This window comes from Mycetomoellerius zeteki, unplaced genomic scaffold, assembly GCF_001594055.1.
Source record: "Mycetomoellerius zeteki isolate Tzet28-1 unplaced genomic scaffold, Tzet1.0 scaffold197, whole genome shotgun sequence".
NCBI classification, from domain to species: Eukaryota; Metazoa; Arthropoda; class Insecta; order Hymenoptera; family Formicidae; genus Mycetomoellerius; species Mycetomoellerius zeteki.
The window spans coordinates 503,144-523,197 of NW_017256926.1; the positions used below are offsets into that span (position 1 = coordinate 503,144).

Consider the following 20,054-nt stretch of genomic DNA (forward strand, 5'->3'; position numbering starts at 1 on the left):
TGGAAATTACTGGAACTTTTTGTAAAATTAGATTAATTTTCACAACACCGTTTCAGAGAAATTATTATTCATAACAATTTTGCGGTTTTTTAAGGATGTATCTTGGATGAGCTATTCCAAAAATAGTATCAAATTGATGAAACTTTGGGAAACTCTTCTTTTATTATCTCTGTAACTATACTAAAAAAAATAGATTCACTGCACCATTAAAGAGTAATTATTATTTTAATTATGAGATGATTATAAAAATTTAATACTAGTACTGGCCAATTAATAACTTATCTTAAATATTAAAAATATTATTAATAGTATTTTTAATACTGTGTGTGTGTGTGTGTGTGTGTGTGCGTGTGAAAATAAGTGATTAATTGGCCAGTATTAGTATTAAAGAGTTCTATAAGTTTTCTTACGGGAAACGCAACTTTGTCGAATGTTATTAGTAATAAAAGTATTGAAGAAATAGTACCAAAAATTTAATTTTTTTTATACAGATCCTAAATTACTGGAACTTTTTGTAAAATTAGATTAATTTTCACAACACCGTTTCAGAGAAATTATTATTCATAACAATTTTGCGGTTTTTTAAATGCGTCAATCACTGGCAGACTATATGTAAGGCAAAAATAATTTTTTAAAAATAAGTATATTGTATTATCTACCATTTATATAAGTTATCACTAGATTTACTACACGTTTGGCGCAGTTATGCAAACATTTCGAATTTGGGGGACTTTTGTCAACGATTGCATCTCAGATACATCCTTAACGCATTATATTTGGCGGCATTTCACAGGTAAATAACGGCATATTCGTACAGGCACGTGGGAATCGCTTTGCGGCCAATCAAATGCTCCGGAAATTATGCGAGATTTGTTTAAATGTCCCTTTCTACTAATGTAAATGAACTTTAACTCGATTTAACTTATGCTTCGTCTTATTCTAATACTTGTAACTAAAAAAAGATAAAAGAACCAAGAAAAACTGAGATTACAGCTAATCTATCTTGATAGAAATAGGCATTTAATCGCAAAAATACGAACGCGCCTTACAGTCGCAGCGGGCGTGCGCATGCGCAGCTCGCGCGCGACGAGCAAAAATAAGATGGCCGACCAAGGAAACAAATAGAGCGCCGTCGTAAATAACACGAGCCGTCCGAACACGTTCCGAGCGTGGGGCCGCCTACATCTGCACGTGTGTTTGCGCGACTCGGTCGGCGTGTTTATCATCCGCGAGACGTTTACTCGGCCGACGGCGCCGTTCCCCGCGTGCCTCTTGTGTGCGAAAAACGCGCGCGCGCGCGCGCGCGTGTGCACGCACGCACGCTTCGTCCGCTCGCGTCCAACGTGCTCCGTTTATCCTTTCGCTCGCGAGGAGTAAAGGCTCTTTACTCCGTTCTTTTCGCCCTTGTTTACACGACGTGCGTGCACCGCGTGCCGCATCGCCGTGTAGCCCGCGAGTCGTGCCGGGGGTGCCGAGGACACGCGGCGGTGGCGGGACCCCACCGAGAGAGAGAAAGAGAGAGAGGAGAGGAGAGACCGCCGACGAGAGCCTGTTGCCGTCGCGGAGGACGCCACGTCGTCCACCAGAATGCGATCGTGCGACACGCGCGACACGAACCTCTTCGCACCACGTAGCCGATGCCCGCGGTCCGTCGCCTAGCTCCTCATGCTAGTCTCGTCTTCCGAATTGCTTGGGGCACAGCATGAAGGAGATGCTCGGAGGGTGCTGTGTGTGTTCTGACGAGAGGGGTTGGACAGAGAATCCATTGGTGTATTGCGATGGACAGGGCTGCACTGTTGCTGTGCATCAAGGTATTTGTCCATCACAAATATGTGTCACAAAGGATACTCGTTCCACTTGGTCCTTACGAAACTTGCGAGTATCACTTGTCCTTGTTTAACGTTCAATAAACAACAAGGATGAAATGATTCTATGAGCGTTGTGAGCGTCAAGTGGAATGCATTTAAAATAATTTGATTTTTCTCGGTTGATTGAAGAATAACGAATGTTACTGTTTTGCAGCATGCTATGGCATCGTTACTGTACCAATTGGACCATGGTATTGCAGGAAATGCGAGTCACAAGAACGCAGTGCTCGAGTGGTATGGAGAATTGTTTCTTTACACTTGAGAATCCTTTTCGTGGTATTTTTAGCTTTGTAACAGACTAATGCATGCTTCTATCAATGTAGATTAACTTTAATCTCACTTCAACCTATTCTTTATCTTTTTCTAATTCTTGAAACTAGAAAAAATGAAGAGTTGGTTAAATCAAGATTAAAATTTAATTAAATTGATAGTAACAAGCATAAGTATTTGATATCTGTTCCTTTATTTACTATGATAAGATAATGTTTTTATTGATATATATCGTTATTTCAATAGCGCTGTGAGTTATGTCCGAGTCGGGATGGAGCTCTTAAGAGGACAAATCAGGCAGGATGGGCGCATGTCGTGTGTGCTCTCTATATTCCTGAAGTCCGATTCGGTAACGTGACTACGATGGAACCAATTATATTGGAGCTCATTCCTTCAGAAAGATTTAGCAAGGTGAACATGTCATGACTGTTAAATGTGTATCAGATTAGATTAAAATTGAGATTGGAATTTGACCAATCAGAAGCTGAAAACTAATATCAAGTTTAGTGAAATTTGCTTGGATTGATCAAATTCAATCTCTAGTCTCATACATACATTATAGATATGGTGACGAAACAAATTAGTAATTATGCTTAATATCGCATATGTTTTATTGTGTCTTGTAACATAAAAATTGACTGATTTTAGACATGTTACATCTGTGAAGAACAAGGCAAAGGTAGCAGAGCAAATGTGGGAGCTTGCATGCAGTGTAACAAGGCAGGCTGCAGGCAGCAATTTCATGTCACTTGTGCACAGGCCCTGGGCTTGCTCTGCGAAGAAGCTGGCAACTATCTCGACAATGTCAAATATTGCGGCTACTGCCAGCATCACTATTCGAAATTGGTGAATAATTCAGTTGAACGTTAATTAATGAGTGTTAATTAGTAGGTATTGCTTAGATGTTAATTTACATTGAGTATTGAAAGTTTCCTAGATAATATGATCAATTTGCAGAAAAAGGGCGGTAATGTGAAGACGATACCGCCATACAAGCCGATATCCGTTGACAACGGTTCGTCGGACTCGTCGCCGGAGAAGGAGGCGGAAACGCCGATAAAATCGAGTGGCAAGCGGAAAAGCTCGAGTTCCAAGTCTAGCGCGAATTCTAAAAGTAAATCCAATGCTAGTCCCAGTTTAGAGATAAACGGAGTCACGGACGACAAGAGCGGTAGTAGCGGTCGCAATACGCCCAAAGATAATTCCAGCACAAGTTCCAGCAAATTCACGACCTCCAACTTTGTCGAGACCGTGGTTACACAATCGGAGAGCGTGTTCGGACACGATGGCAATAGCGGCACGATTACCGTTACGACAGCGACCACTTCCACGATAAAGACGAACGCCGGCAATTCTAACGCTGCGCACAAGACTGTTGGGGGCCAGGGGAAATCCAACTCGTCGACTTCCAATAAGGCGTCGAGTCACACCACCAAGAAGAGAAAGACCGGGGCGCGTACACCGACCGTAGGAAACGACAATTCGAATCAATCGGCCAGCTCGGAAGCCAGCGGATCGGTGGTGATGGCAGTCAGCTCTGTAGTGCAACAGAACGTTTCGAGCAACAACGTGCAGCCAACAATCACTGAAGCCACTAGCTTAAGCGCAATGACGGAACCGGAAAAATCGAGGAAGGTAAAGGTCTTTCGTACATTAAACGTGAAAACTTGAATTGAACTTGTAAAGGACTCTTTATAATTAGTCTCATGGTACTTCAATAGGAATTCTGTTATAATTTGTAATAAACTAATGCAAATAATCAATTAGATATTGAACTAATTATTTAGAATTGTAAAAAAAACAATGCAAATATAATACGTTGTATTATACCGTAAATTTTTTATTGTCTATAGACACATTAATTGTGGCTTTTACGAATATTATATAATACCTAATAATTATTTGAGATATTCGCGATATTCATATATATTACAAGAACATTTGATTTAACGACTTTTTATAAGTTAGAAAAACATTTACTTCTATATTTATTTGTTTAATGAAATTTCAAGCATTGTAAAAAATTATGAAGATTGAAAGCAAGCATCGTGAAAAATGAACCATTCGAAACATTCATCTACAGAATCTCTTTATATACATGAGTATAAATGAATACTTAGCCTTATTATTTATTCAATTCAGGTCAGAATTATGTTGTACTTTGTAATATAATAAATAGGAACTTCTTTATGTAATTACAAGCAGTTCGTCATGTTGCTCAGAAACTGTATCTCTGAACAAATTGTGTCAATTATATTCACGGATTAACAAAGTTCGATAAACATAACGAGCAAACCTCATTAGAAAAATTCTCTCTAGAAATCTATAATTTGGATAAAAGTAATTTTAGTAAAACTGCTTCAATTATCAAAACTGACCGTCAAAGGTATGTAATAATATTAAAAAAAGATCTATAGGACAATTAAGAAAGTGATTAGATATATATAGACAAAACAAAATATTAAGAATAATGGAGTTTTCATGAGGTAATGCTAAAGTCATACGCTTGCAATTATAAGGTCTGTTTTCTGTGACTGAACTAATATGTGTATACTTTTGAAACTTAAGATGAGATAGGTATATTTGATATTTGGCGAAAACAAGAAAGAGAGTTTTAGTGTAGTGTAGGAATAAAAAACAGACTTATAATTGTATACGGCATATTCTTATTGAAAATAAACAGCGCAAAAGAATAATAGTTCTGTTTTTTCTTTTTTAACTGAACTTCTTGCACAGTTCAGTGTGTTTTCCTCTTTCTTTGTCTCCAACTGAAAAGAAAAAAAAGGAAAGAAATGAATCGTGTAAGAAGTTAAGCTAAAAAGAATAGATCTATTGTTTGTCACACTGTTTATTTTATCTCAATATTTCTTTGGATATAACAATGAACTAGTCATTTGTCTGTAGGGCCATGTTTGGATTCCGATCCAAGTACTCTCCGGATTTCATGTCATTCTGTCTTCGATTGCAGATGAAGGTCGAGAGCCCGATTCAGTCGTCGTCGAGCACACCGGTAGCCACGGAGGCAACCACAATGCCTGTGATAATGGCGGTAACGCAATCCCAGTCTTCGATCGTCACCCAGTCACCGACGACTACGTCTAACAGCATCGTCGTGTCCGTGCCGTTGATCGCCACTTCGCTCGCCAGTGCAGTTCAAAGCGTGGTAACGAGTGCGCCAACGATGTACCAACAGGTGCAGCAGAGTATAATAACCACAGCCGCCAACGAACCACGATCGAGCACAATGCCGAACATCGAGAGGTTCACAGAAAATATCCCGATAAAACGAGCTCGGTAAGTCCTCATCGCAATAGGTCTGTTTTCTGTGACTGAACTAGTATATACTTTTGGAACTTAAAGTAGTTAAAGAAACATAAAGAGAAAGGTGTATACTTGATATTTGTCGAAAACAAGAAAGGTCTATGCTCGTATTCATAGTCAGGCCTTATATTTAAAGCTTCCTTAAATTTATCTTCAGAGATGCTCTACGCATTATTTCATTGGCTACCAAGCATTTAAAGATAAATTTAAGGAAGCCTTAAGTACAAGGTCTGACTATGAATACGGGTACTAGTGCAGGGAAACAGAAAACAGTAATGGTTACGGGATTAAGGTTTAATGAGAAAGTTTTTATTCGTTATTGAAGATTCTTCTTTGAAAAAATACTATAAACATGATCTGTTCTTTTCAGTTGAATTTATTGTACCGTTTACCTTCCAAAGAATTTAAAGAATACAAATTTTTCAAGCCTGTTGATTGGCTGTAGGATAGAGAGATCCGAGAATTTCTCTGTCCTGCAGCCAATTCACATACTTGAAAAATTTGTCGCATGACAAATATAATAGCCTTTGTCCCCAGGGGGTCAATCATGTAACTTTTTTCCTTAGAGCGGAAATGTGAAGTGAAAATTTTTTGTATGTATGTGTGTATATGTACATACATAAAAATTCTCACTTTTTCCTTTTTTACTCTAGAGAAAAAGTTATATGATTGATGCTCAAAGCTGCGTTCAGAAACACTACCTGAGTGCCTTCGAGTATTATTTTATCTTTGTTGTTTACCAAACAAAGATAAAATGATACGATGACGAGGTATTCAGGTAGTGTTTTCGATTGACATTCGAAAACAGAGACGCATTCAAGTTCTTATTCAAATATTTTTCAGGTATCATGTTGTCCTTGTTATAACATTCGGTAAACAATAAAGATGAAACGATACTTGGGTGGCACTCAAGTGGGAATATAACCTAACGTGAAGAGAAAAAGAAGAAAAATACTCTCTAGTGCCCGTTTCTTAATTAATCTATTAATGTAGATTAACTTTAATCTCGGTTTAACTTACTCTTCATCTTTTTCTAATTCTTAGAACTAGAAGAGTTTAAACTAAAATTAAAATGAAACTTCATTAATAGAGTGAATCTCACTCTCAAGAGTGAATCTTACTCTCAAAGGTTGAAAATCGAGTCACTCTTTTTCAAGATTGATTCAATTTTCACTCTTTAGAGTGAAATTTCATTTCGAAGAATTTAGAAAGTATACAATGCAATAAGTTTAGCAGAAAAGAATAGGTCAAAAGAAAGCAGGGCTGCATTCAAAAATACACACTGAGGCCCGGTTTTTCATTATCTGGTTATCTTGTGGTTAAGCTTAACCTGATGTTTCATCTAATGGGCTTCATCCATGACATCATCACAGATGAAGTCCATTGGATAAAACATCAGATTAAGCCTAACCACAAGTTAACCAGATAATGAAAAACTAGGCCTGAGTGGCTTCAGGTATCAGTTTATCCTTGTTTAACATTCGAAGACTAACAAGGATAAAATGATATTTGGAGACACTGTGTGTATTCCCGAATGCAGCTCAGACAAGGTATAAGAACTGGTTAGAAAAAATAGATTAAACCAACGATTTGTTGTAAGTATAATTCTGTCTCATAATTGTATTAACAATGTATATTTTTACTGTGTAAAATTTTGCCACAGAGGAAGAAATTACAACGGGGAGAAAAAATTATATTTAATTAAAGTTTTTAGTTAAGTCACAATGTGAATCAGAAAAGTTAAGCAAATGTGCATTCTTTTCTAGAACGTTATTATTACAATCAAAACTATGAACATTGAATTTATATAGTGAGAATTTGTGCAGTGACTGTGCGCGAGGCGCTTCGAGTTCTCAGGTGAATCCAGTTCAGAAGTCAGGGAGAAAAACACATGCGGCTCTCTGGAATCTCAGGAGTGTGTCACGCGCCGCGTGCGTTCAAAATGGCGGGCGTGATTAGTAAACAAGGTGGCCAAAGTTCTAACCTCTTCCCACGTCAGAATCGGACTGAATCGGATATTTGCCTACGGAATGCTCGCCCGTTTAAATACTCGGATAGTCCTGTCGAGCGAAGGACGATCATCAAAACACGGCTTCGTGCCGCGCGTTTTTACCGCGAGTGGAAGCGGACTCGACGACTCGACGAGTCGCGAGTGCGACGGAAGATGGAGTGTGTTTACATCAATGTTGTGTCTATGTATTGAGCACGGCGGTTCACTCGGGGTCATTCGGCGAGCGAACTCGCGCGCGCGCGCTGCGTAATAATTGCATCGCGAAATTGTTGCGATATTGTGACGTGTTTGTGTGCGATATTGTCGTATTGTAACGTTGTAATCTCGATAAGACGAGAGTGGAAAGAAAAAAAGGAAAGCGAAAGAGAGAAAAAACGTCGCCGGTGTCGAGCGGCCCCCGTGACTCCATTCGCGTACTCGACGCGCGGATTGTGGCGAGCAGGAGGCATTGAGGTTATGTTTGTTTTTTCCTCGGCGAGGCGCCTCACGGGCAACGAGCGACGAAAGGGTGTAACGTGACATCGTAAATGGCATTCCGTCGTGACGATTCGCCTCTGCGTGCGTCGATCTCGTTCCTCGTCTTCGTTTTGTTAAATGGTTCGAGAATGTTTCAAAATTGTGTTTCCCATTTCGGAATAATTTCTGACCGTGTATTAAAGTAATAACGGTTTTTTTATCACGCTGTTAGCTAGTTGTTACGTAAAATAATAAATGTTTTGTATTTTGATAGAAGAGTTTCAAGTTTGATATGAGCCACTATGCTAATAGTTTGATACATTTGTTAACTTTCAGTTCCCAGTCATCGGACAAGCAAGAGAAGCCTCGCAAACCGAAGCGCGGCTCCAACAATCAATTATCACTGCCGCAGTCCCAAACGACAGTCTCATCAATCGTAACCTCCGCCTCCAGCACCGCCGTCGTGACAACGACAAAGAGAGGCGCGAGAAACAATCATCAGACCCCTCCGCCCGCCGCCACGGTGGCCCCAGTGCCGTCAATTATTCAGGGCCCTGCATCGGCTACTGTCGGACACTTCAGTAGCATCAGTGGCCCAGGTTCTGTGAACATTATGGGGCCCACTGTCAAGGAATCGCCTCCCAGCAGTCCAGGATCAGAAAGCATGAGTAGTACCACGAGCAAACGAAAGAGGAAAACTGCCGTATCCACTCCCATTCCGTCTGCATCGAGTACACCGACCGCTCTTGCTAATATATCGATAAAGGAGGAAAATAACGTGAAACTGTAAGATTTGCTAAAAGATTAAAGAGAAAACGTCGATTAAAGGATAATGTGACTATCTTTCTCTTTTCTCAGATTTCAAAATGGAGTTAGTGCACCGCACATGTTAGGGAATCAGTTGAATCCTACTTCAACGATGGCACAAAAGATGTCCGACACGCTTTCGCAGGAGCTCGAGGCTCATTCCATTTTTACAGAGGCGAGTAACTCCAATACAAACTTGATTGGACCGCAGCTGCACAGTCGAGTAATAGCATCTGTACGTAAAAACACATCAATTTGACATCATATGAATTCTAAGCAACATAAATTTTGTTGATAATATAGTACAAAGCAAATTAAGTTTTATGAATTGTATCGTTGAAAATAAATTGTTAAAAATATTTTATTTTTTAAGCAGATACGATCTGGCCAAACGAGCGCACCTTCCACTTCGTTCTCTACAGTTTTCTCCACGAGTAGCAACACTGCGGGTCTTAATACAGCCACTACCAGTGGAACTTTGGGCAGCGGAGCGATCCCACAGACACTGGATCAACTCCTGGAGAGACAATGGGAGCAAGGGAGTCAATTCTTAATGGAGCAAGCCCAACACTTCGATAGTGAGTATATGAAAAAAGAGAAATGTGCTTAAAGTTGCATGAGTTTGATAAAGAGGAAAGGCCATGCTTCTTTTCGTTTCTCGCGATAACATTCATTGACTGATTAAAAAAACTGCATGTCACGCTTTACATTAAATTTTTGTCGTAAAACTCGTCTTATTTGAAATTCGTTACTTCTGATGATTTGTTTTAATAGAAAGCGTTCTCACTTAGATAAAATGTAAACCAGCAACGTTATCGAAATCTGTTGCAGTTGCATCCCTGCTTTCCTGCCTACATCAATTGAGAGCTGAGAACCTTAGGCTAGAGGAACATGTAAATAATCTCCTGCAAAGGAGAGACCATTTATTGGCTGTGAATGCTAGACTTGCTATTCCGTTGACAACTCAACCTAGTTCACATCCAGGTTAGTTAGATTCATTTTCGTGATACATTTTGTATCGTTCATGAAGAGACAACGTCCATAATGTATGCCTTTTTATTATTTTCAGTGAATAACATACATCCAACGGTGAATCCGTCTCATCCTAATGTCTCGCATTCGGAAGTGCCACCTGGCGCTCCTGCACCAATACCTAGAGTGAGCCGTGAACCGCGAGTAAATAACGCGTACATGCCCCACTCTAGTTCCGGTAGTCATCCAACGACATTGGAGAACGGTTTGCCACCGGATCCTTCCCCGCCTGCAGCTGCTTCTCTCGCTCAGTATCACCGAGGATCACTGGTTGCGCCTCAACCAAGTCCATCAATGAGGTAACGTATTTGTTTGTAGAATATCGTTAATGTAATCTATTCAAATTTGTTCTTCACAATGTAGGCACAGTCCGGCCGGAGCTGGATACCTCCAGGGTCAACCAAGCAACATAGTATCGCCAGCACCAGCGAACACTTCCGGCGTGGTACGGAATTCATCTGTCACGCCAGATCCGCTGCGTGGTGTACCAAGGTCAGTAAATAGGTATCTTCATCTTGTTCTTATTTTATTATATATATATATTTTTTTTTATTTTTATATATTTATATGGGATTGAACGTAGAATCTACCGACTATAGTCACAGGCCACCACTCAAGTCAACCACTCTTGTACAGAGCTACGCATCACCACTTATTATTACGAGTATAATTTTTATTGCCAGGTCGGCGTCACAATCGTCGAGCAGTTACATGCCGTCGATGTATCAGCCCACCATGTCCAGTCTCGCCAGCAACCAAGTAGGCGGAGTTCATAATCTTCACTCGCATGGACCCTCGCCGACTAGCCACGGGCCACCAGGCAAGCCCAGCTGAAGGTAGATTCAAACTTGACGTGGTAGCTGCGGGTCTTAATTATTAAAACAAGATTCGTTGGCACATACATATGTTATCCAACATCAAAGGACCCAATCTCACCATAAGAGAGACCTAACTGCGCTTCTTCGCGAGACATTAATCGATACATTTTTCTACGCCACATCTATCGGCAATCGTTTTTTTTTTTATAAGAAAATGACTTATTTTAGTAATGTCGATTGCAGTTTACAATGTACAGACATATATCTCGAGATTTATATCTTTATATCTCTTCACAAAGTATTTTAAAACTGTTACATGTATATCAATCATATATACACTGTACAAATCTAAGTATTTTACACCTATTTGATAGCGATTTTATCATGGATCTCATTGAAACGATGTGTTCATGTTATGCATCAAATCAAGTATTCACTAGTACATTGCAACTGTAACAATATATTGGAGGCTCAAATAGGATGTATAATGTAAAAAATTTTAATTCAAGACGAAGAAGCAGTTAGGAAGATTTGTCTCGTAGATTTCTCTAACATAAGGCTATTTTATTATGAAATGATCATTATAAAATTTTTATAATTTATTAGAATGTTAAATGAAAATATTGCTGGAACATTATTATAAATTAAAAAATAGTAATTTTTTTTCTTCAATCAGAAAAATTAGGTATATTTGAGACATACTCTTTATCTCTCTTTGTAGGCATCATCATTGAACAGCAAATCCACAGATGTACAAATATTAGACTGTAAGTTAATCTATCGCGTTAAATAGCAATAATACAGTAGGTGTACATTCTAACGACGGTAACTGCGCGTATTTCTGGTGGTGCGACAAAAGGATACGCGAAATTTTGTAAGAAATTAAAGAAAAGAGAAAAAGAGTTAACGAAGAACACGTAACCGAAAATCGAAAGGAGAGAAAATTGAATCACCGGTTACATTGATTTCAATAAGTTAGTCGTATCAACTATTCCTGTTATACACAAACGTTCTATAAGAGCCACAATTTTAAAACCGATGTGCTTATGCAGCTTTCCTACTTCTTTAGCGTACCACCGTTGAGATGTACCGCAGCGTGTGTACTATATGACAATGATAATATCGAGTGCAACCTATTTCAAAGCTAATTTAATGTATATTCTAATCTTATACACACACGTATAAAAAAAAAGGGGTGGAACACCCAAATATGTACAAGACGAGCACTGCCTTTCGCCAACAAGAGCTGTGAAGTAGGTTGATCGCAATTCGACATTTTCTAGCGAACGCATGATCGTTTCGTTTAACTTCATCTGCCGTCCCTTCGTCTCATTATCCCTCTCCATTCAACTTCCCTTTTTGAACCTATAGATTTCATCGATATTTGGTCGTCATTATGCATCAATTCTCGAAGAATGCAAATAGAAGGAGATATTGTGCCATCGTTTGATCTGTTGTAAGATTGGAGACATAATATTCCGACTATCATTATGTTAACCCTCTAATAATAGGGTCGAAATCAGATGTAGTTCTACGGCCATCAGTCAAAACGTTTTTTATTTTACTACAATTATTTAAAATTATTAAACTTAATTGTATTTTTTTCATTTACAAATAAACATAGAACGAAGTTTAGAATGTTATTATTTACTTTTTACCCATTTTTTACACTGATTCGATAAAAAATTAACAACAGGGGTCGAGTCGGACTCCAACCTTCCTGGATACGTTCTGAAAATTTATCTAAATATCATTAGAGGGTTACCTAATTGTATTAAATACTTGATTAAATATCAATATGACTCTGTAGTCGATATTGTGATGGATTTGTACTTCGATACTTATTTAAGAAATAAATTCATATAATTACACTGTAATATAATTTGTATATCGGAGTTTAAGATATCAATAAAAAATTATGTACTAAATTAAATTGTGAAAGAGAATTATCTTTATTTGTCTATTATGAATGGATTAAATCTATTCTTGTTTAACTATTTAATTCAATTTATTTACTGTATTAAATTATTTAACCAATTTAATTTAATAAATAAATAATGTGAATTAATTTTATTGATCAATTTATAGATGGAACAAAGTTAATCACGAGAGCAATTGTCACGTTGTGGATTACAATAATTTTAACGAAATTGTGACTGTAATATTATTCGAGGGCATAATGAAAAATTACAAACAAGACCGAACGACGGCACAGATCTTGATAATGCAAATATTTAAAAACTTGTGAATACTTGTGCGATACATATTATATATGTATATGTGTATGTATTGAGATCGCGATATACGCGAATAATCGTGTAAGATATGGGACGCACGATCGTTTGAAGTCGAAGCTACGTTGCTTAAAGATGTAATATGCGTATATGTCGGAATTGAAGTTAATTCATTTCGCTTCGTTTCCGTGAAGATAGCCTTCGATTTTCTATTCGCACCATCATTGTCTATGATTTCCGAGAGCGTGCGACGCCGTGTGCAAATCGCAAAATCAAAAGTGCTAGACGATACGGTAGAACATTTTTAGGAAATAAGACTTGGTAAGGAAACGTAAGGTATTCCGCTCAAAGGCTACGGTATATATAATAAAATGTAGCTCGTTTTATAAGTTGGTAAAGAAATTTGCATGTGATACTGCAAACAAATCACAGAATGACATGCAATGTAAAACGACAGTTGGAAAGGGAGGGGAAGAAAAGAAGATCGACAATGTCCGCTGCGATCGGCCCGAATGCATAATTCACGGATAAGGTTTCGTCGTGTCGTTGAAATTGCGGGGAAAAAAACGGAAAAGAATGGCATGCATGTAGTATTCGTAGACGTCGAAAAGATAATGAAGGGGGTACACTCGCAGGATGATACGTCCCATGCTGTCGCTTTATTTTTGCACCATGGTTACGAGCATAATATGAGATTTCTCAGCCTCGCAAAACTAATTAAACGAATGAACTATATAAATATGATATACGTACGTATGTTCGAATTTGTCGTACAAAACTAAAATTTTCCCAAGACCACCTTCCAGCGATTACTGTGTTTGTCGAGCGGCACAGAAGAGTTCGAGAGGTTTTACGAAGAGCTAGGGATCGACTGATTATATTTTACCGCATTGTGTTCTTTGTCGTAATCCGACGATGTGTTCTCTAAATCTGTATATCAATTTTCTCCACCGCATTTTTATTTACAAGATACTAGATATAATGCATTTTACGTAAAAGTATTAGTTCGCATCGACTGGAACATGTTAGAGGGTGGTTGAAGGACAATAGGATAAAATAAGGGAATCGATTGTATTGTCGACTAAATTTGTAAGTCCGATTAGCGATTAGAAGCGGGATTTTTAAGCGAAAGAGAAAAAAACTAATTAGGAATCTAGGTTTATAAATTGTACGATAAATATTGTATATTCAATGAGCGAGGTGCGGGAGTAGTAGACATGAAAACACCAAACCTACAGAATAGCTTATCACCACTCAGGGAGAATCAGTTTTACGCAAAATTCTGCCGAGTTTTCCTTGTGGGCGTCGATTATGCACGCGAGTACGTAACAACAGTCGAATTATCGTGCATTCTTGAGAGCCGCATTTATTACTTTGTCATTTTTTTTTCCCCGTTTAATAATATACGATTGCGAAAAAGTCACGTATAATCAACATAAAAGTTCGCTTCGTTTTTTTTATCATGAAGTACGTTCCTACAAGATATACCTCCGAGGGATATTCTATATCCCTAAACGTTCTTAGGACATAGAATGTCTTCTGGATGTTTCTAGGATATCCGTTGGCGGTCTTAAAAATCCGCTGTATAGATTTTCATCTCTACATGAATTTGACATTTTTATTTGACGAATATCTCAGGTAAATTTGTATTTTGCACGACAATCCAGACTATTCTTAACAAACATTCGATTCACAGTCTCTCAAGAATGTACGATGAGAGGTATCGAAATCCAATGCGTATTGCTCGTACTGATTTGGTGAGTTTCATGATTGACGACCTTGTCGAAAGTTCGCTAGGATTTCTAAAAAGAAAGAAGAAAAAATGACAAAAAAAAATAGGGAAAAAATGTGTGATCTTGCGACGTGACATCGCGTTTGTACTGAAGAGTATTTTATGCATTATCAATATAGTCGACTGTATTGTTAAGGGATATATTATATGGTACGCGCGAGGCAATTACAGAAAATAAAACAGCGAAAAATAAAAAGTTGTATGATATCCTAGCAGAGAAAGGGATGAAAAAAAAGGAGGGGGGAAAAAAATCGAAGTCACAGAGCAGTACGATGATATTTTTTCACAGCTGATCAGTGCCAAATTTTTTCAATCGAATCATTGAAACTTCTCGATTCCTTAGGCGACTTTCGCGTTGAAACGTACGTGTAGAACGTAGGAGAGAACCCGGCGATATCGCGAGACGAAAGAAAGAAAAAGAAACTATTTGCACATCTATTTAGTCATTGACACGGATAGAAGTCGATCGTCATCGCATCGTGTGTGTGTGTGTGTGTGTATGCATGTGTATGTGTATATGTGAGTCGGTGAGGCTTTTCTTTCCCTTCGAGACTGCGAGCGTCGATTACTCATTAATTTTTTTTTCTTTTTTTTTTTAATTTTCCCCGTTAAATTATTCATCGTGTCGTTTCTGCCAGGTGATGCAAGGAGGAAGAGAAAAGAGGGTGTTTCTGCGCTTCTGTGTTCAATCTCGAACTGCCAGAGAGACAAAGCAAAACAATTGTGTTCCTAATCATCCGAGAATCGGGCTCTCGCGTCTGCGAGCGTATATTAATTAGGTAATTTCCTGTTTTCGCGTATCCAAAGCCTTCTCCGACGGCGCGGAGAGGATGAAGAAATTGATCATTGACGATCACATCGACGTAGCGATTGTGCGCGTAGATTTTACTTTCATAGATAAGATCTTATCTAAGAGCGATGCGTTAAATCTTATGTAATGGACACTTTTACCAAATAAATTGTCACTTTCCGAGTACGAGTATACTTTCACCGTGTTTCCGATCGTGTTCCCGAGATTCAGGAAAAAGCGTCCCTCCGAGATCGTTTCTTCGCGCGATTTTTCGTAACTTCGCGTTTTACATCTCGCTTAATTCTCCATAAAATATGTTCATAAGGGTTTTTCTTATCTTTTCCTCAGAGTTGCTACAAAATTGGAAATCAGGGAAGTGAGACAAATCAGGGGAAGGTCAGGGAATTTTGCAAAACTTTCCGGAAAATTAAAATTCTCACATATATTTTATCAACAATTAATTACGATTATTGTTTTTATGTAAAAAAAAAAATATAGAACGGCACACAAGAGTTACTTGCAATTAAAATTTATATTAAAAAATTCATCCGCTTTATTAAACGTTATGTAAGAATTACTTTCTATCAAAAGAAATCGTTGTGAATGTAAAAAAGAATTTATCAAGCAAACGTAATTTTCGCGTCTCACTTTCCTTCATCAATTCCTTTGCAAACTTTGTAATTCAGTATCTTTTTAGTGTTACGGTATACAGATTAATCTCGGAATAAAAATATGCGATCGACTCAAATGGACAATCGGCAAAGAGATATACCGCGAGGTCGTTCGTTTCATCGCATAAGGCGACTTCGGGGTATTATTTTTGCGCTGAGGGAAGCAAGAAGCTTCCTGGACTTTCTCGTGCGCACAAACACACGACAATCCGCGCGGACAATTCCGCAGCGGTCGATCTCTCTTTATCCTCTCTCTCTCTTTCTCTCTCTCTCTCTCTGTCTCTGTCTTTCTCCCTTTCTCTCTATACGGCCAACGATCGTGGGAAGTCTCACCTGCGACCTCGTCTCCGGTGAATCAATATTATACGAAAGCATGCGAGCAGACCGTACACCGTAGATAATGCCGAAGACGAGTCTCTTGGTGAAGCAAAGAGAGGAAGCCACGTTCGCTGCCTTTTCCGATTGCGAGCAAAATTATACGTTATATCGAGAGTTTACATCAATCTCTTATCAAGGGAAGATTTGATTGCACATTTTTTTCACGGGGCCAAATAGGCTCTTGTTATCCTTTTCTTTCTTTATATTTCATTCATGAAATAATTTGAAATAGATAATATTTTAAATGCGGTCGGAAGTAATCTGACCTAAGGAACTAGGAGGAACCAAGTCAAGAGAAAGTCAAAATGACTTTATTTTGACGTCATAAAGTGATGATTTTTGTTACAAAATTTGATTGTTTATTGACATTAAAATAAAAATAAACTCATTTTGATTTTTTATTGTGTTACTTTTTGTATATTTCTTGAGAAGAAGAGAAAGCATAAGCAATATAAGTTTAGATTTGATTTATATTGATCGGAATACAATCTCTTGTCTTTATTATATTACACTTAATATAATTAATTAATTAGCGAATCGTTAATCCTTTTTTACAACATTGAATTATTTAAACAGAACTTAGGATTTGAATAAATCCAGATTTGTTTTAACAGAAACAGATTTTAGTTCGTGATAAATTTATTTGCATTTTGTGAAGTTTTCACAATGATAAATTTTAGCAACAATTTGTATTACGTTTATATCCGCACGCATGTTTCCCCCTGGATCAATAGAGGGTTCTTTGTTACAGCATTAGGCGCGGCACTGTCCTGTGTAAAATGCGAATAGGATTTCATTGAGAAGGTTATACACTACGAATTTTCACGCCGGATTTAACTGCAGATTTTAGATTCTTATCGTAACCGAATTTGTGCCCGACGCGATTTTATCAATCGCGAGAGGGGAATCACAAATTTTTCGTCCTCTAATCCTGAATATTGAAAGTCAGAGATTAAATCAACCTCCTCTAATTATTATTAAATAATTACGAAATTTTTTATTGAAGATGTTCTTTAAATAAAGTTCTAAAATCTCTTTAAATAGAAATTTAAATAGAATTTTTTTTACTGAATTGATGGTTATCGCATTTTTATGACAAATGAATTAACGAAGACAGAAGAACATGAATACAGTCGACATAATAAACTTCGTATTTTCTGTTTAATTTATTTTAAAATTATATATCTGTTTTAACTTACTGTCTAATTTTTTTAACTAGTATCTCACTCTAAAGAGTGAAAATTGAGCCAATCTTGAAAAAAATGGCTTAATTTTCAGTCTTTAAGAATAAGATGTCACTCTTTAGAGTGAGATTTACTCTAAACTTACTGTAAAACACACTGTGAATGTTTATAATTATAATACAAATTCACTTTATAATTTTGCAAATGTTCTTTAACGCGTCATAATTCTGTGCTATTTTAACAAGTGATATTTATATTGTTCCGTATCTTCGTACTTCAGTGTTCCTGCTTTTTTTATATATTCTATAGAGATTTTTCAAACCTGATCTCTCCCTTGGAAAGCATTCGTCCATATTCTATTTTTTTAACATCTTTTACCGCTTCTCTGTCCCTTCGAAAACGTGTCACTCGTCACGATTGTGGCACCGCACGGGGATTATATTTATGATCGGACTTAAATCTCCGAAGAGAGATAATTGGAATATAATAAAGCTCATAGAGGAAGGCAGACCAAAAATGCTAGCGAGACTTCGGGGGATGACGGATAATCACTCGGAGGGTGCAGCTGCCTAGGTATTTGCGTGTTCCAGTTTCATCCCCGCGGGGGAGAGGAGTAGACGAGCCGCAGGGTGGATAGATGCTCTCTTTGATTCAACTCTGCATCACTTGAGTCTTTTTCTCTCTCTTTCTCTCGAGCGACAAAGGAAAAGGTACGTTTACTAGTTCTGTACTTTGTATAAATTTTAAATGTAAATGCGATAGAAGGTATGAATATTCGCGCAAATAATGCAAATTAAGTTTTTATCAAATTTGCATTTAATATTTAAATTATTCAATGTGCTTTTTAGCTCTGTTAAAGATTATGTTTTCCTGTTGATTTTTTTATCATATTTTTTATATTTTAGTACGCTATGTTTTTAATAACGCGAATTACTTTACAATAATTTATTACCAGATTATTATTTATTATACAATATATGCAAATAACTTTTCTGTCATTAATCGCAAAAGCGCATCTTTTTAATTCGATCTGTTCTTATTAAGATTAAAGAGAAAGAAAAGAGAAAAAAATGTAAGAATGTATCACGATTGATCCTTTTGACGATGTATTTAATTTCTCGTAAAAAGAGAATACATATAAAATTTTATTTCTAGTGCATAATACATGAATTATTTTTTCTAAAAATTATTTTTAAAAATGATTAAAAAATTATTTATAATGTAAAAAAAAGAAATTATTTAAAACAATAGTAAGTGAAAATTATTTCAATTATACGCTTTAAAAATTTTTTTCGGAGAAGGATACATATATGACAGGAAGGGGGCGAAGTGTTATATCTCCATTCGAGCGCTATTACATCTCCATGTTACGTTGTAACACGCGGACATCGGGTACCATTATTGCGACAGGAGAATCGAGAATTAATACTTTATTTGTGTGTCACTCCAGCTGCGAGGATCAACACAAGTGCCCCTTGCGACAAGAGGGGTACCCTTAATGCGCGGCTGAAGGGAGAGAGGAAGGGGGGCCCGGATTCTATGGTTTGCTAATTTCCACGAGATCATCGTACCATGACGTTATAGCAGATTAAGCTCAATGCAGAGTACTGAACTTTCGCGCCTCTCAATGACCGCTTCTTTCCGGATGGTTGAAACCAATATTGCCACGAATAAACTGCCAGTTCATCGTAACCCTTTACAGACGCCTTATCTTCTAACGAATAATGATTGTTAAGATTCTTGATTACTCACCAAGACCAAATCTTCAGATTGATGACGTCGGAAGGGAGAAAAAACATAATGAAAATTCTTGCAAAATATATTAAAATAAAAATATTTTTCGATAAAATAATATTTGCATTTGATAGAGTAAACTTGTGTGTAAAATATATTGAAAACTCTTCTTTTATCTCGATATAGAATAAAATCACAGTTATTTCAATTCGACAGCTGTTGTATAATATCTTGTTTCATTTTCTGGTTAGGCATAATTTAATTACAAATGTATGGTTATTTACTACTGGGATACAACTCATACGGCACAGAACGTGCAGCAATATCGTTGCAATAACGCTGCAACATGCAATATTGCTGCAATGTTGCAGCATTATTGCTGCAACTTTTGTGCTGTAGGGGAAAGAAAATTATCAATATATATTTTACAATTCTATCGATTATTGTTTTATTAAATGTTACACAAATATAGAATTTTTATTTAAAAATACTATATTTTAATATAGTAGTTTGCAAGAATTTTCTTTATATATTTTTCTCACTTGTGACATCACAATCTGGTTGTAGTGAATAGATAGGAGTTTTAAAAGACGATGGAAAAATCATCGCGAGTTACTGTATCTTGCAATGTGACACGAAATGAGAGTCTAAATTTTATTTCTGATAAGGAATATTATTATATCTTTTT

The 20,054-nt window shown here is 37.2% G+C and overlaps 1 protein-coding gene across 4 annotated transcripts; it reads left to right on the plus strand.

Moving 5' to 3' along the window:
* The first annotated feature begins 1,124 nt into the window (after positions 1-1,124).
* On the plus strand, positions 1,125-12,126 carry Alh (coiled coil domain containing protein Alhambra). 4 transcript variants are annotated; one of them, XM_018447070.1, is made up of 14 exons: positions 1,125-1,811; positions 2,023-2,102; positions 2,385-2,549; positions 2,787-2,984; positions 3,096-3,773; positions 5,107-5,432; positions 8,263-8,712; positions 8,785-8,968; positions 9,107-9,311; positions 9,565-9,717; positions 9,803-10,064; positions 10,129-10,257; positions 10,449-10,601; positions 11,305-12,126. In XM_018447070.1, the coding sequence occupies exons 1-13, from the start codon at positions 1,703-1,705 to the stop codon at positions 10,597-10,599; spliced, it is 3,090 nt and encodes a 1,029-aa protein (XP_018302572.1). In that variant the 5' UTR covers positions 1,125-1,702; the 3' UTR covers positions 10,600-10,601; positions 11,305-12,126. The 4 variants fall into 4 exon arrangements, with proteins under 4 accessions (XP_018302572.1, XP_018302570.1, XP_018302573.1 ...); XM_018447068.1 differs by lacking the exon at positions 11,305-12,126 and having other exon boundaries at positions 10,449-10,647; XM_018447071.1 differs by lacking the exon at positions 11,305-12,126 and having other exon boundaries at positions 9,110-9,311; positions 10,449-10,647.
* Positions 12,127-20,054: the final 7,928 nt, after the last annotated feature.